The following is an 18777-nucleotide window of genomic DNA, read 5'->3' on the forward strand; positions in this document are numbered from 1 at the left end:
GATCAAATAGTAATAAAATGGGTAGATCCATTTGCTGACAAAAGACCTGCCATGAGCACAGTGCCAAGAGTCTGTCCCCAAATATCCCAAAGCACTATGGGACAGAAAATGCTCCAAGAAACATAAAAGTTTGCAAAGCACTTAATTTTTCTGGAGAGTTGAGACCTGCCTTTTTTCTGAACTGCAGGATATAGATTTTGGTGGAAAACGTCAGTTCTTTCCATCAGGGAGCTTTCTGTGGGTTTTCCAACAATAGAAGGAAGCTTTTGCCCCAGATTATTACATAAATATATAAAATAGCCAAGACAAATATTTTGAGAAGTCTTACTTCAAGATGAAAATATTTAGCTTTCAGAATTGAGCAGTTGGTGTGTTATCATCACTACTGTCCCGCTATTCGTGATCACCATCGGTTTATAGAAACCATCTCTCCCATGTTTCATTTTAAAGTCAGCTTGTCAGACCTTTCAGTCTGAATGCTCTTTTTTGTGCATACTTGCATAAAGCCTAGCAAAAAGTGATTTTAAACCCTGAATGGGATACATAGCAGCTATGTTCTTCAACAAATTCAAAAAACTCACAACTTCTCAATAAAAGATAAAGAAAATGGCTAAAAATTGGCAAAGCGTGATCCTAGTAAAACCTTTTGTGACAGCAAAATAATCTCTCAGCATATACAACTATTTGAAGCTCTTACTAAGATTTATTGTGTTTTTTTAATGTCACAATATTCATGCTATTTTCTGGTAACCAAACTGTTTATATTTCAGGAAAAAGCCTAATCCAGGAGGAGAAAAAATGGTATGATATGTCCCTTACCGAATTATGCTAGAAGGAAGTAGCCGCTGAGACCTATTCTAAAATAAGACTTATCTGTACAGAAGTGACATAATATGATAAAAGTAAAATGCAACAAAATATTTAGCGCTCCAGTGATATATATGATGAAGTCTTATTTTTAACTTCATTCATACTTTGTCTTATCCTGAAACTTTGTAATTTGTAACAATTGACACCATCTGCCGAGAAAGATTATATATAGTTCTACATTTGAATTTGGACTCATATGCAATATCTCTACCAGATATGAGTTATGAACTAAAGCTGCAGTAGAGACCTTATGATTAACTAAATTATTGTATTAAAAATAAAATCAATGAGGAATTTGTAAAGCTCAGGTTATTATACCAGTAACTTATCTTTGCATTTTCTGGAATGTTCATCTGAAACATAAATTCATAGTCAGTGAGTTATGTCTGTTTCAGATTTATCAAAGATATTATGATGCAATAAATAGCAGTTACTGAGTATGTTAGTATTTTGATCACTCTTACTCATGTAGATATAGGTTTATACTTCAGAGTGTTCTGTGATGAAGATGGGTATTGAAAAGTAAGTTCTCCCCTTTCATGGTGTAATGCTTGGACTAAGATAAAAAGTTCTGGTTGGTTCATTCTAAGCTAACTGTCTTATGCAATCCATAAAACCTCCCAAGTAACGGGAGCTGGCATGCCAAAATGTCAGCAGCAGGCAGCCTTCCACTGCTTCCAGGCAGCCTACCTACCACTCCCTCTTAAAAAAATTCTTTTGGGATCCAAGAAAAACAAATCCATCAGCATGTAAACTGTTCTAATTTTAGCTGAAGAATTCAGTGCTGTGTTACCCAATGTAATCAGTGAAACCTAGGGCATGAGTAGGACACTGCACTTGTGTTTTTCTCTGCTGCAATCATCAAGGAAAACATCCCAACACAGGCTGTAATATACAATGAAAAAATACAACACAAAACACAGCAGCAATCCATATGTCCAGTTTCAGTCCTTCCTAATAGGTCTTCCACTAGTATCAAACCTTGTGCTCGACAGTATTTCACTAATGACATAATTTTATATATGATATACATATATATCCGATATGATATATTTATATATGCAGTTAAACAAGCAAAGACATACCTGTTCAGAAAAAAAAAAGCCTGTTTAAAATTAAACCAACTCCTTGTAACTTAGTATTTATTAGTAGTTGGAAAATATGATACAATGGGACCCCAAAGGCCTGCTTTGAAATAAAATCTGGGCTGTTGGGCTTTGTTTCCGTTTGTGTTTGGGGAAAGCGGTAAAAATGAGCTTCACCATACAGAGCTAGCAGTTCTATGAGATAATACATATTTTCCTATACAGAGAAACAAAATTTGCCTCCACAAAGCTGACTATTCATATAATTTATCTATTTTTCATAAATTTAGCAGCATAAATTACTTTTTCTGCTTAACTGGCTAACAGAGGAGTAAGTCTGGAGACTTTATGACACAAAAGCATCAGCAAATCTAGCATGAAAGAAACAGCATGAAATTATTTTATTACTGAATGTTGGAACCAGATGATCTTAAGGTCCTTTCCATCCCTAACCTTTCAATAATTCTGTGACATGCAAGATCAATCTAGCCTAGTATCCAGTATGGTAAGGGGTAGAATGGCAGTGTTATATAATTTTAAAGAATATGTGAAGCACCCACTGTAAAAATCCATTACAGGATTCCTCCTGATTTTTATCATGGCCTGATATAAAACATGAAGAAAGATTTTTAATATACTCTCTTTCAAAAGTCTTGTTTTATCCTTTTTTTTTGTTTTAATTTAAAACAGTTTTTTATGCTTCATCCTGACTACTCAGTTTAATCAATAAACATAGGATTGTGTAGTGCCTTTTGCTAGTCTGATTATGTCAGTGACTTCTTAATTCTCTTCCTGAAACACATATCTAAAACAGTGGAGAGCTTAAGAAAGGATTTCCCCTTTGCAGAAATCAGGATAAATAGGAACTTTCAAGATTTTAATTTCTAATTATTTCAGCATTCTTTTCTTAGACATCACTCTGGTTCTTTCACATGTATGCAGCTCATGATATACAATTGCTGTATACTCATTTGTTCCTTCTAACTTCTCTCCTGCTTGCTGTGCACTGTAATTTCTTTCCCATTCCTGCATGCAATCTCCTCTATAATAGCTGATAGGGTGACAATACCACTGAAGTTTTATAGTACCCAAAGAAAATTACAACTGTGACAACTGGCTGTTATTTCAATTACTAAGCAATCTTAAGAGATTATCGGCAACCTTTAAATAGTTAAAAAAAAATCCCTTAATACTACGACACTAGCAAAATCTGAGTTTCTACTTGCGAGCTGTCCTGTCTGAATCGCAGCATGAAAATTCACAGTTAAAAAATTCTTACAAAATGCATAAAAAACAGTATACATAAATGTAAGTTATCAATATGTAGAAGTTATACATGATAACCTAGGATGAGGCATGTTCTTCTTTACTAACTAAAACACAAGCACTTCCAGAACCTACTGACAACATCAAATCTTTTTGTTTGAACAATCCGATTAGAAAATAGAGAAAACTTTCAACTACGCAACATAAATCTGCCTACTGTTACTGGAAGTTGTTTCATGTGGACCTTGAAACTAATGATTTGCAAGAATACTGTTATTTATTGTCATAAATAACTAGCTCAGATGATGTAAGGAAAGATAACTGCAATGTTTAACAGTTAACCCTTCCTAATTAAGCACTATAAAAACTCTCTTATACAATCCATGCTAGCTGGTCAATATAATTTGCGCGGTTTGAGTTGCCGTTTCTTGAGGTTTAAGCACAAACTTAAATACTGTGTTAATCCTTATTTGTTTAAAGTGACACATATCCTTAAAATCTTGTAAAATCAGGTCCTAGGATTGGTTTCAGGTAGTTCTGAAAATTTAGTATGCAGAATATATTTTCCAAAATATTAATAGTAAATATAACTAATACCTGCATATTTTTTAAAGCTCCCTCTTCTGGAATCTAATTTGAACATTTAAGCTCGTCTTTCAAGGTGCATGATTCAGTATTTATTACTTTTGGGATTACAATATAAGTATCTGGAATTTCTTTAATAACCATAGAATGAAAAGTGCAAGAAAACATTAGAAGAATTACTTATGAGTCTTGATGAGGTCTATGGTAACTCCTAACTCCTGAGAAGAACATTTCATGCTTTTGCAGTGGTCTCTATCAAACTGCTTTCCCACTCTTTCACAAGCCTCCCCAGCCAGTTGACAATCTGATTGCTGCAGTAGGCCGTCAAAAACTTAACATAATGAGAAAGATTTTAAATCCATATTGAAATTGGAAGGTTAAAAGGAAAACCTTAAGTCAGACTATGTATTCCTCTGTGCCTGGCAAAGTCTGGGAGCAGATTCCCTTGGAAGGCATGCTAGGGCACATGAAAAACAACAAGGTGCTTGGTGACAGCCAGCATGGCTTTACTAGGGGGAAATCCTGCCTGACCAATTTGGTGGCTTTCTATGATGGGGCTACAGAAGTGATGGACAGGGGTGGAGCAGTTGACCTCATCTACCTGGACTTGTGCAAAGCGTTCGACACTGTCCCACACAACATCCTTGTCTCTAAATTGAAGAGACATCAATTTGATAGGTGGACCACTTGGTGGATAAAGAACTGGCTGGATGGCTGCATGCAAAGAGTTGTGGTCAATGGTTCAATGTCCAGCTGGAGACCAGTAACGAGTGGTGTCCCTCAGGGATCGGTGTTGGGACCAGTCTTGTTTAATATCTTTGTCGCTGACATGGACAGTGGGATTGAGTGCACCCTCAGCAAGTTTGCTGATGACACCAAGCTGTGTGGTTCGGTTGATATGCTGGAGGGAAGGAATGCCATTCAGAGGGACCTTGACACGCTTGTGAAGTGGGCTGATGTTTAACCATGCCAAGTGCAAGGTCCTACACCTGAGTCAGAGCAATCCTAGGCACAGCTACAGGTTGGGCAAAAAGGAAATTCAGAGCAGCCCCGTGGAGAAGGACTTGGTGGTGTTGGTCAATGAGAAAATGAACATGAGCCGGCTGCAGTGTGCGCTTGGAGCCCAGAAAGCCAACCGTATCCTGGGCTGCATCAAAAGCAGCGTGACCAGAAGGTCAAATGAGGTGATCCTGCCCCTCTACTCTGCTCTTGTGAGACCTCACTTGGAGTATTGTGTGCAGTTCTGGTGTCCTCAACATAAAAAGGACATGGAACTGTTGGAACAAGTCCAGAGGAGGCCACAAGGATGATCAGGGGACTGAAGCACCTCCCATATGAAGACAGGCTGAGAAAGTTGGGGCTGTTCAGCCTGGAGAAGGCTGCGTGGAGACCTCATAGCAGCCTTCCAGTATCTGAAAGGGGCCTATAAGGATGCTGGGGAGGGACTCTTCATTAGGGACTGTAGTGATAGGACAAGGGGTAATGGGTTGAAACTTAAACAGCAGAGGTTTAGATTGGATCTAAGGAAGAAATTCTTTACTGTTAGGGTGATGAGGCACTGGAATGGGTTGCCCAGGGAGGTAGTGAATGCTCCATCCCTGGCAGTGTTCAAGGCCAGGTTGGATGAAGCCTTGGGTGATATGGTTTAGTGTGAGGTGTCCCTGCCCATGGCAGGGGGGTTGGAACTAGATGATCTTAAGGTCCTTTCCAACACTAACTATGAGTCTATGATTCTATTTGGTGGGTATTAAAGAGTATTAAAACTACTTATTTGCAAATAACTTATTTTGTTATGTAGGTTGACCATTATGCTTTTCCAGATGGTGCTCTTTCAAGACATTTTGATTTATTCTTTGATAGAACAAACAGGATTAATCAAGTCTGAAGCATACAAATGTCCAATAGCAAAAAGAGCTATATTATAGCTATCAGCAGACAGAGCTAAGAGCTTCTGAAGGCCAAGGAATGCACCAATGTATCTTTGCACTGTTATAGATTTACAATAAGACAAAAAAATAGTAATAACCACTTGAGGGTTTATGGTATTTTGCAGCCAAGGATCTCAAAACAGTAACTTGCTTTCAAAGAAAGTGCAATGTTTCATACGGATAGAGGGGCTTTTTCTTCATTTGATAGTGATCTGTAATTTATAGTTCCCTGGTGTTTTTGGTTTTTGTTTGTTTTTTTTTTGGGGGGGTGAGGGTGGAGGAATGGAGGGGTGTGTTGTTTTTTTGATTTTTTTCAATCATGATATAGACTGCTTGTCCTAATACTGGCTTTCTTTTTACTGACTTTGACTCTCAGAACTTTTCTCACATTCTTTTGCTTTTTTTTTTCCCTTGAGCCCTCTGGCCTTAAAATTAACTATTACTGTATGTTCTGAAATACTTACATAAAATATACAGTGAGACCTTTTCCAACATTTTCTGATGAAATGTCTGCATACGTTTACAAGTATTAAAGAGTGAATTTTACTCAAATTTTACTCTCAGCATCATGGAGAATTAAACTGTGAAAACACTACCAACTGATTTAAAAAATATATAACCTCCAGTCTACAAGAACTAAAATATAAATATTACTGTATGAAGATAAATATTGAAACTTGTTACTTTCAGAACTTTAAAAAACAAAACAAAGAAAAGGGAAAAAATAAGGTTATTTATATATTAGGTAGAAAACACTGTCATTTTCAGAGACACAAAGGCATGAAAGAGTCTGGACACTCAGTTATATTCTTGCAGAGACAATTGGTCTCCTGAGGTTGGATTTAAGGGATACTGGCAAGGCTGTATATGTTGTATTATTAACAGTGTTTCTACTGCTTTATGTCTTTCATCTACATATTCCCTGAGGACAACAACACAAGCATTTTAATAAATAATATTTTAAAGCATATCATTATAACAGATATATATTACAAAAGATTGTAAGTCCAAATTCTGTCAACACTACTGGACCTGACTTGCAGCTGAATGTCAGGCCATATTACAGAATGCAGAGATATATGGATACCTTATATAGTCTAAAAATAACTCAAGCAACATGATCAAAAACTTTAAAAATAAATTAACTAAAAGTAAACCTAAGAAAGGACTTTCATTTTTTATGCTATTTGGTTATTGAGGGCTTCATCATTTTCATATCCATGTGGAATGACATATCTGAGCCTGACCCAAAACTGATTGAAAAGAAGACAGGAAAGAAGGGAGCTGATTTCCAGCCACCTTCAGAATGAGAAAACCATATAATGTGCAATTGAATCATATAAAAAAAGTCTTATCTCAAAGCATACTATAAAAAAAGTCTTATCTCAAAGCATACTACCCAGACAGATGTCCATATAAAACTCATTATCTGAACAGGATGGGAATCCAGTACATTTCCTTTTTCGTATTAACTAAACACAATATTTCATCATTGTGGCAGATTCCTCGTGCCAACCATCTGTCCCAAATAATTATTTTTTCAATGACCACTATTTGATATGCTCACCTATTAAATTTTACAGAATATGGGCTTTAAGAGATAAAAATTTGTTATCAGTTACCTACAGACAAATAGCAATCATCTGCTGATGAAGGCACAGCACATGGTATAGCAGCAGAGGCAGCATTAAGCTGGAAAAGAGCATCTTGTGCTTTCTTTTTTTTCTTTTTTTATCATATTTACCAGAATGTCTGCAAGATATATTAAGGAAATCATTAAGGACCTCTTTCTTATAAGATAACAATAATTTTGTTTATCGCTAAGCCTTTCATTTAGTTAGTTAGCCAGCTTACCAAGTGGAACAATTCATATTATGGAAGCCTACATGTGAATGTCATACTCTCATCCACCTTAGTTTTTCCAAACAGCAGGTTAATTTTTACTAAACTGTAACAACTTCACGCATTGACCAGAATTGTTCATCCTATTCAGTCAATGTCTGATAAAAGCATTTACAGACAAACAGGAATTAAAATTTTAGTATCTTATTGCTATTGTGTGAGATTCCTTTTTTCTTTTTTTCATTTATTTTTTATTTTTTAAACTTAGTGATAAACAGAATTTCCAAATAAAAGAAAAATAACCCTTAACTTACAGATTGCGTGGCAAGTGAATCACATCTACAAGCTTTTCACAATAAGGTTTACTGAAATGCAGAACAGGTCTTTAGGAAATTTCTTCCAATAACACTATGTATTTACTGGAAATATATTTGATATAAATTAATTTTGCCTAACAGTTTATAGAGGGCTTATAATAAAGAATCCTGTGTCCATTCAGCCAAAACCACAGAAGTTCCTGGGATATATTTTTTTGCTATGCTATTCATTTGAATCCTAATTAATCTTCTAAATGAACAGCAGAAAATCTAAGTAGTCTTCAGGGACTATTATTAACTGGACTAGGTAGTAACGACAAAACACTTTACAATTCAGTTGCTACAAGAGTTCTTAGCTACCACAGGCAAGAAGCACCTCATAGCTATTGACTAAACAGTTTCCATGCTTCCCACTACTTCCTCCCCTTAGACATGTTATTAATTTTCTAATGATAAGGTACAGTCACTTAGCAGCTGCAGACTCTGTAAATCAGTGTTGTGTTCACAGTCTTAGTTCTTACATTCTTCCTTCATAACTCTAACATGGATTTGCACAAGTTTATTGTACTTCTGCAAATACAGCTGTATATATCTATCAAACACAAGTGTGTCTGATAGATATGCTCCGCTTTTCTTAAAAATAACATTAAAATTGAAGATTTTTTTTAAGGAATGATAACTGAGATTATAGCTAAACTTATTTGAAAGTGGATCTTGGAAAATTAATACCTTATCTTCTGTAACAGAGCAGAAATAGTAAAGTTTTCCTGCCACCTCAATTCAGACTGGGAGCATGCTACATCACAGTGTAAAATGCCATTACCCTTTGATCCAGAATTGTTGAACACAAAGAATGCACCTGAGTTTGTTTTTTACTAGTAACTGTGAAAGAATCTGTTACCTATAAACTCAAAACAAAACCAAAACTATTTTTAAAGTTCTCTGCCATAGTCACCCTTTAGCCAGCAAGTAGCTACAAAGTTAGGGACATAGTGGTGCTGTAGTCTTCCCCCAGTTCTGTCAACCTGCTAAAAATAATTCCCAGCCGTTGTGCAACAGTGCAGTTACTTGTGTTTCCTGTGAGGGTAGTGAAATGGACATCTGAGCAGTTTAGTATTTTTATATGCAAAAAAAATTCAGCTTTAATTTAAATTTTAAAGTTACACATAAAAAATACAAGCTTAATATTTGTTCTAAAGGAAATAGCCCAAAACAGCACTTCATTTGGCTAAAAATAACACTTACAGGAAGATCTACTCTCTGTAAGGTAATAAATTGGTCTTTATATAGCAACAGTTTCCTATTCTAAAAAATGGTTTAATTTGCTTCAGGGGAGTGTTTTAGACATGGCCTGATCCACAGTATTTGGATGTTGGCTGGACCATTCTAAAGCTAAGTGGTGTTTGGATGCAGGATTTTGGTTTGAGTCACAACTGAAATAGAAGCAGGTGCAAAGCAGGAGTCCTGCCACATAAAAGCTGGGAACTGAGTAATTGCTTTAACACAGTGGAGTTAGTAGAGAAAATTTCCTTCCAGCAGCTAATGCCTCTCTCACACACACAAAGACCATGAAAGCCAGATCAGCTTAAAACCAATTTTTTTTTCTCACAAAGGATACTGATTTCATTGTCTCTTTGCTGTAGAAGTTCTTTCATTTTTTTCAGTTCTTCTGCTTCTTTGTTGGTGTCTTTTTCTTCAGAGGTGTGTTGTGAGAGACATTTTCTATCAGAAATCTTTGACTGATTTATTAGTTCCTATTAGAAGAAAAAAAGAAGCACACTCCTTTAACTTTAGCTCCAACTACATATCTATGCTTCCCTAAGAGTGTCTTGCAGTGCTAGAAAAGGTAAGGCTTTCTAGACTTTTGACAGAAGAAAAGCATGCCATGCATTGACTTAAAGTTACATGCACTTTAAGTGGGTATATGCACTTGGGACAAGTTGTATTTGCTTATCTTCACTACAAAAAGTACAATTTACTCTTTCTACATATAAATTCCAGTGTTCTGTGGTATTACAGAACTTTTATTATTAACACTGTAATTAAAGCCTAATTATTTGAAGACAATAAATTAAGATCAGGAATGTGTATGTTATTACATTTCCAAATAAAACTATATCTCAAATATATATATATCCCAAATTTTTGAGATATATCAAAACTATACCCCAAATTACAAAAAGGCTTATCTTCTATTGCTTTTCCTATTATTTTCACATTTTTCCTAGATTAAGTGTATTTTGTTTGCTCAGTGATTTAAGAGACCTTACAACAGTGTCAGGATAGTTAGTGTAACAGATTCAGGGATATGATATTTTTATTCTTTGTTTTCTCTCTTTCAATATAGTTTGTCCAAAATAAAGCCTTCACAGTGCTGGGAATACATATGCATACACAGAGAGACCCTTGCTGGGATTTCCACAAAATGCCACTGAATTTTTCTAACTAAATTTCAGATTTCTATCAGTCCTCTGCGCATGTCACAGTTCAATTGTTTTACCCTTTTCCAATGCCTCCCAACTGTATTGTATTACTTTTAACACTTTTCAACCCTGAATGTCTTCAAGTTATTTTCAGTGCCAGCTGAGCTTCCATCTAGGTTTAAAAGAAATACCTTCATATGAGCAAAGCAATACTTGATCTTGCGCATGTCAGCACCAACATCCAAAGTGCTATCAGGATCATTATCTTTAAGAAATGTTCCAATCAACTCATCCAACCTGAAAAATACAAAGAATTTTTAAGGAAAAAAAACCCTCACAAACATGCAGACAACTCTGTGAGGTTTTGTGTCGAATACAATTCAAGACTTCCCAGGATGACTTACATTGGTAGGCTATTTTCTTTCAAGGTCCATGCAATTTAAATACACATTTGTTCCTGATACTAAAATCTGGATTTGATACTGTAGCTTCTATAACTCCACATCAGAACACACTTGGAGATGCTAAGGAATACTTCTAGAACTAAAAGCATCTAAGAAGTAACCTTTTCCCCATTTATTTTAAAATATTCTCTTCTTCTGCCACCCTGTAATTTAAAAGATCTAAAGCCTGCCCTCTCAGAAAACTAAATATTTAGAGGCTTTGGGCATAAAATTTTCAAATATATATGATTATTCATGCAAAAGAAAAATCTACTTCCTTTTCTATTACAAGAGTCAGCAGATAGAACAGCTTTCATACATAAAATTATTTGCTCCAATCACCAAGCACAGCAACTTATCTTGGAAATCTATAAATATCTGTATCAAAAAAAGACTTACTGCTCTTCTTCTGACTAATGAAATGTAGTTAGTATTTTATTCTCTTGCAATTTGTTCTTATTTAACAAACATCTCATCTTCCATTAGGGAAAACTAATTCTTATTTTGGTAATTCAGTCTTCATAAGAAAATCCAGCACTGAAAAACATCCTCTTGTTTTTTTCAAAACCAAAATAAAATATTCAGACTGGATAGCTACACAGGCATAATATACAATGTGTTTGGACTGGATGTCACAGCTGTGTGGAAAGACAGATTTTCTCTTGCATGCTCTCATTACCTTTCCAGTTCTTGCATTTCGGAATACATTGCAGAGCATCCTCAAGAAAAAGGGCAAAGGATTTCTAAATGAAAACTAGCCCTCGGCCCACTTACTAAAGTGCATTTCTGGAAAATAGTAAGTGCAAGTTCAAACTCCGTCATTTTAGATTAAAGGCTTCCTGGTTCGTGACAAATTTTATAACTATTATTCTATCATTTTAAATGTTTATTTAGAATATTACTGTCCAAAGATTACATTAGGTTCTGAACCTGAGTGAGCCAAGCTATCTACAGTGCCTGCATCAAGTACCCAATCACCTGAGAAGTGTAGGAGTTCAGGACCATGTCAGTGCCTAGTGTTTCGTTTGGACTAGCTGAGCTGCTCAATTAATACACAAGCCTTCTGAATGTCACGTGATAGTCGTTTATCCTTTTCAGTAACAGGATTGGGAATCTTGTGGCCATTTGATTATCTTAAACACTTGTCTTTAACCACATAGAGAAATTTCAGGCATTATAATTCCCTGCTGGAGGATAAAACAACAAGACACACAGCAAACAAAAAAAAACCCCAAAACAATAATATTAATTATTTTCAGGTGATAAATATCTGAAAATAAGTAGCTTTAAGACTGGAATAAAAATTGGAAAACATAACAGAGAGTTTTGGTCATTCATCTCCTCCAGAGTTCACCATGGTGTACTGTTAATTCTCAAAGCAGGAGGAAAAGATGAGAAAAACAGAGAGCAACTTTCAGTTATTTTCAGATAAACTGTATTTTCCCATTTTCATTATTTCAGTCAACAGACAAGAGATATGTTGTCTATACGATTCATTATATGTACAAAATTCACAACTGCTGAATTTATAGAATGCTCCCTGAAGCCAATGTGAGCTGTATATGTGGAAGTCTTAAAGAGAAGACAGTTAAAGAAAAATACTAGTTACAGAGGAATTAACTAGCATTGACTTGCTTCTCGAGTTAAGAGGCTATAAAAATTACTGAGTAAAAGATACCAACATTTTACATATTGCTACATATTTTTTTCTGCATGAAGAACCCACCAGAACAGAGACCAAGATTATATGAGAGATTATTCACACTTTTTGCAGACACACTAAGCACAATGAGCAGGAGAATTAGTCCTTTATATGTGGAGGTAGGAAGAGAGAGGCACTAATACTACTAATGAGAATGTGATATATTCCCATTATGTGATACAAATGTGATACAAACACGGGGAAATTCTGTATTTGTCACTGTCTTAAGCACCTTATTGATTTGAGTATGAGGAAGTAAAAAAAAAAAAGGTTTTTATAACAAGACTGTCTAGAGTGAATACATGAAATCATTTATAAAAATGCACCTTGAATCTTGAAATAGATAGTAGATATTTTAACCTTACTTTGTTTGCCAGAGTTTTACCCATACTCAGATGATGACCCATTTAGCCTATGGGAATCAATTAAAAAAATTACACTAACTTGCACTATTGGTAGCTTGGTTTCGCGAGTGAAGATTTGGGAAGGGCTTTAACCAAGCTCACTACAAGCATGACGACCAAGGGCATGTGGGATATGCAAATCTGGTTTGAAAAGGGTGCTTAAGCAATCATGAAGTGTCCAACCAGGACTGTCATCTCCTGAGCAATCTCGAGCTACCCATGCGCTGGTCTGCCCGCATGCAAGGTTGGATTTGCAGATTCCCATGCACCATGTCACCTACCATTTCGACCCTCGCCTGTCCATACTGACAAGTGAGAGCAAGCCCTTCCAGCCTGACCAGTCAATTTTTTAGGTGAGGCACAGTTTGCACAGAACTTGCCCCACCCTTTACACCTGAGGTTTAACAGCCAGGCCTAGCGAGCTAGGACGGTGACAGCGAAGTCCGCAGGTTGTAGGTTTCATAAGAGTGTCCTTATCTTAGATGGAAGACCTTACAAGGCCAGATGAGCTCCATCAGCCTGGGTTTTCAGATAGGAGGTTTTCTTCTCCTAAGAAGAAGGCCTGTCTTTGCTAACAAAGATTCAGGAAGGGCTTTAATCCAGTCATTCTGAACAAGACTGTAATCTCCTGGGTCAATCTCAAGTGTCTAGGTGGGATCCTGTCTTAGAGGCACTCAGTCATAAGCCCCCAGATGGCAGCCTTGTGCCAGTGGCTCCTCAGCCAAGCGCATGCACCAGGGGTCTGAAACCTGTGGTTCCCCTTGTACTGAGCAGGATTACTATTGCAACAACACATCACCAGTAGGGTAAAACTTGATCCTTCGATGTCAGCTCTTCCTATCATTGTGAAGCAGAATTCACCAGGCGTTGGATTGTTCATCCACTAATAGGGAACGTGAACTTGCACTATTACCATTACCAGAATAACACCAAGCAAAGTTAAAATATTTCAAGAGAAGAAAAAAAAAATCTTGTAAAATGATGCTCAATTTTTTTCAAAATTATTATCATACCAGTCAAGAGTCAAGTTTAATTTGTTAAGAATAACAAATTAGACAAGCTGTATCTATAGATACGAGCTGCTATTTCCTTTCTCTTACATTACCTTTAAGGTGTTTGGCATTCTTGAAAAAACACAACAGACCAATTCAGTTTTTTTTTATTCCAAAGGAGTACATAGAAGCCAAAAGATATTTGAGCACTAGAAGACTGATTCAAGTCTCAAATAGAAGAGTGTAAATCAGAAATTATAACCAATTCAGACTCCTTTCAAACTGTAGCAGAATCTTCAGTGTATTTTTTGAAAAATTTGTAAAATTTCACCTATAAGAATTAGAATAAAAATAGACCAATCTAGTCTAAACACTATGAACAAGACCAAAATAAAGAATAAAAAAAGAGCAACAATGATAAACCTCATGAATACCAGCAAAAGAAATCACTGCACCCTCACATTTTTTTTAGGTTTCTGTGTAAAAATTAACAGAACCCTTCTAAAATAAACGTAGTCTGACAACACTATGGATATTCTGGGATTCTTTCAGTACACTGAAGTATAAAACAAAGGCAAAAAATGAACTGACAATATGATACAGATGAAACTTGAAACTTCTCAATAAACAGATCTTAGTTAACTGAACTATTATTTTTCAAGTGATTTATAGAATCATAGAACCACAGAATGGTTTGAGTTGGAAGGACCTTAAAGCTCATCTAGTTCCAACCCCCCTGTCATGGGCAGGGACACCCTCCCCTAGACGACGTTGCTCTAAGCCCAGTCCCACATGCTCTCAAACACTGCCAGGGACGGTGCAGACAGAGCTTCTCTGGGCAACCTCTTCCAGTGTCTCACCACCTCTATAGTAAAGAAATTCTCTTAATATCTAATCTAAGTCTACCCTCTTTCAGCTTAAAGTCATTTCCCCCTTGTCCTGTCACACATTACATGTCCGTTGTCAAAAGTCCTCTCTAGTTTTCTTGTAGGCCCCCTTTAGGCACTGGAAGCTGTTCTAAAGTCTCCCCAGAGCCTTCTCTTCTCCAGGCTGAACAAGCCCGACTCTCAGACCATCTTCATAGGAGAGGTGCTCCAGCCCTCTGACCATTTACACAATAATTTGATTTGCAGTTTTACAACTGGAAAAAAACAACACTAATTCCAATCCATTTCCAGAGATCTTCACAGAATAACGGAGACTGTAAACAACCATGGGAGAAGGGGGAAAAAAAACAGAAAGAGCAGAAACCTGAATAAAGAGATGGTCTCCATACCATCGCCTGAAGATCCACATCAGGAATTCTATTTCACACTGGAGACACCTTAAAAAAATACTCAGCCTCAAGTCTTCTCACTGCTCAGCTTAGAAAAGGGAATTGCACTCAGCTTGATGGGAAAAAGCAATGATGGAAACTGTTAATTAACTGAAATTCAATGAAATGATGGGGTTAGCTGCAAACACAGAATTGAAAATAGCTGATTTTCCAGTGGAAATATACAGCATGTACTTTAATTTTTAAATTTGATACTCATTTAATGTAAGATGGTCAATTTAAACTCTTTCAATTTGAGGTATTTTTGTTATACTGGTCAGTTACATCAGAAAAGACTAAACTGATCTGAAATAGAAGGATCTAACCACAAGATACTTGCACTGAAAGTTCTAAAATAAAATAAAAGCAGCTCTAAAAGTGTATCTTATAACTGCTAAAAATCTGTTTCTGTGTAGAAGCAAGTATTAAACTAATAGTATTTTATTTGTTGTAGTTAATAGCATTAGTAAGCCAGCTAATGCATTTTTCATTACTTCCAGCATACTAAGACTCTCAATAATATTTCCATGCAGAACTTGTGCTAATCAAATTTGGTAATTTCACATGACAGAAAAAAATATTTAAAATCAGATTAAAATGTCTTTTCTAATTTCTGGATAAAGAAAATAGTTCCCTATTTTTTCTTTTCTCTTGTATGTTGGTTAGGTAAAGGAAGTTACAGACCATTAAATATTTATTAATAATTTTCTTACAGTAGATGAAGATTAAAAAGGGGATTTTTCATATATCTCTAGTCTTCCTTTTAGAACTGTGAGGTTCTGCCCTAGGAACAGCAGGCCTCATTTATACTAAGATCAAAGGTGTGCTGAAGCCTATTGCCAGAACCCTCTGTATCAGGAAGAATAGTTTTCCTAACAGAAATTCCCCAAAGGAGGAAGAATATGGCAAAGACCCATTTTCTGTAGAAAACAGCAGTAAACAAAGAATAGAGGTTTTTTTTTTCTCGGTTCTCATCACAAAAATCCCAAAACAAACAGAAAACATGAGTGAAAAATTTCACAAACGAAAAATTTTCTAAGTGAATGCCTAGGGAACAGTATCAAGTAATTTATGAGATTAATTTAAAATTAATTTTGATAGTGGTTACCAGGTGGTTATTGTACTAGGTTAACCTAGTGCAAAAAGAAAGGTATGCCAGTGCTGACCCAGGTGAGCTTGAATCACGATACCAGACTTTGCAAACACAAGCTGTGTCAAGCACAAGTCTGTTCTTACACTGATGCTGGGAAGAAAACTCAGCGTAAACAGTTGGTATGGAAAGATGTTAAACTAACAGTGCTCTCTGGTTAGTAACTGTGAATCAGGCCCAAATTCTTGGTCTAGAATTTCTTTCTTTACAGTTTTTGTGCAAATAAGGTAAACGCACCCTGTACTGCAGCTCGCAGCTTTTATATTATCAACTTTATTTCTCTTCTGTGACTTTCTGCCTTTCAGAATACTTTTTAATGAACTCTGATTACCATTTAGACCACACATAAATCACAAAAGCTTTCAATCCACACTGCGTTAGATTCCATGCAATTTTTCTGATAGCCCAGCTCCAGAATGCTTAGATGGGCATTGTGCTACTTCAGTTTCACCCATCTATTAAATAACAGACTTCCATATTTAGAAAAAAGAAAATCCACTTCTGAATCAGTCGTATGTTTGCATGAACCAGGATGCAAACTGCACAGCTGAAATGCATCAGAAAAGCACTCCTCTCCAAATGAGAGTATGTTTTTAAAGTTTAGAGCTCTCAATAGCATGCAGGATGCACAGTCTCAAAACACAGATTTGGAAGGACTCATTTTGACCTTGCTTTGTGTGTCATGATTCATTTCTGGGAGAGCTTGCCTTTTAACTGATCACTGTTTTTTTGCCCTGATCACTGACGTTCTATATTATGCATCAAAATTAAGTTCACTTAAAGAACAATGAATTTCGTGTGCTAGATGTGAACTCTGACAAGCAAAATAGAAATCTAAATTTATGAAAAATAGTAAGCTGCAAACAAAGAAGTTACTGAAACACTTGCAGTAATCAGAGAGGTTGCTTCAATTAAAGAAGCTTGTTTACCTAGACTTTTGCAATAGCTATTCTACTGGTATAGTATGAAGTATGGAGTATAGTATACTTCTTACCAGTTTCTTTATATGTTAATTTTGAAAATTATCTTTAAGTGTTTTTTATTATGTCCGTTACTGAAAAAAAGCAACTCCATATCTCTACATATTTTATGAATCTAGCTAAAAAACATGATATGAAGCAGAATTGTCTTTATATTTAATAAGAGCCATCCGCATAAGTTAGCTTCAAGTGTGCATAAGTATGGAAAGAACATGGAGATCTTAAGCAGCAAATTTTGTCAATAATGCTGTGGAGGACAGAAGGAAAAAGGGAAGGTATTTCCAGGCATTATTTTCTTGTTTTCAGGCCATACTAATTACATGAAAAAGAAGATAAATTACACAGAACACATCTGAACTTGACCTGAGAAGAGCTGTAATACATTACTGATGGGTAGTGAACATGAAAGTAATTGCCTAATTGACATATGCAGAGTATAATGCTATATTCTATATTCTAGAAATATCTGCTTAACCTCTAATTTAACTAAAGTGGGTTAACTCCTAGATGAAACAATAATGATTAAGGTAACTAAATAGTGGAACTAGTTACCTAAGCCTTCACACTATTCTCTTAGTAGATAAGAAGTAAGAGTACTAAAATATTTGAAAACAAAATTTTGAAAATAGGGCTTCTAATTTTGTAAAGCAATCAAACAAACAGGAACATACTTAAAGATGATTATCATTAAACATTTGCACTGCACAGTAGAGAAGCATACAACTCCTTTTATAGATATAAACCCCCCTTTCCTTTTTGTCAAGCATATGGACAAAGCCATTTCTGCTCTTCCTTATTTGAGGAGATTCTTCTGAATTAGATGGCTACAATGCGGCAAACAGATGAAAAGAGTTTCTACACAGTTGAAAATCATTCAGCCCAATGATGAAACGCACACAGATCTAAATCTTTGTACAAGTAAGTCAAGGGGAGATTAGGCATAGACTATAAAGAGATCAAGACTGGCTTATACAGGAGAAAAAAATGCCTGCACTAACACTCCATATACAAATTTTTATTTTTTATTTTTAAAGAAACATGTCAAGTAGCTTGCTGAGTAGATAATTTCCTTTTTCAATGGCACATTATAATAGCAGACCGAAAGTACATACATAACGAAATGCTTTTTACTGCCAGCTAATATTTGTGGCCATGAGAGTAGTCAGATTCAAATCACTGGAGTATATCTAAAACCAGCAAAAGAACACTAAGCTTCAGTTTATCAAAATTTAAAAAATATAAATATCTCTAAGTAGAACATAGCAAGAGCTCAAAATAAAAACAAAGGTATGAAAAGCATAATGGGTACTTAAGGAAGTCAAAAGGACTCATATGGATGAACACAGAGACATTTCTAAAATATAGAAGACAGTAGTTCTGAAAAAATTGCATAAAGTGCCATTTACAGGTTATTAATTAGACATAAAAGTTCAGAAGAAAGTGATTTTCAAAAGGTATTTAAAGTGCCAAAATTC

The 18777-nt window shown here is 35.7% G+C and overlaps 1 protein-coding gene across 1 annotated transcript in view; it reads right to left on the minus strand.

Moving 5' to 3' along the window:
- KIF6 (kinesin family member 6) overlaps nucleotides 1-18777 on the minus strand; it is a 141516-nt gene that overhangs the window by 72102 nt on the left and 50637 nt on the right. Inside the window, exons 11-12 of the mRNA XM_034060937.1 lie at nucleotides 10508-10613; nucleotides 9475-9647 (exon numbers count right to left, since the gene is read on the minus strand). Coding sequence (XP_033916828.1) covers nucleotides 9475-9647; nucleotides 10508-10613 — 279 coding nt within the window. The remainder of the gene's footprint in view (nucleotides 1-9474; nucleotides 9648-10507; nucleotides 10614-18777) is intronic.

The sequence above is a fragment of the Melopsittacus undulatus genome, chromosome 3 (genome assembly GCF_012275295.1).
Source record: "Melopsittacus undulatus isolate bMelUnd1 chromosome 3, bMelUnd1.mat.Z, whole genome shotgun sequence".
NCBI lineage: Eukaryota > Metazoa > Chordata > Aves > Psittaciformes > Psittaculidae > Melopsittacus > Melopsittacus undulatus.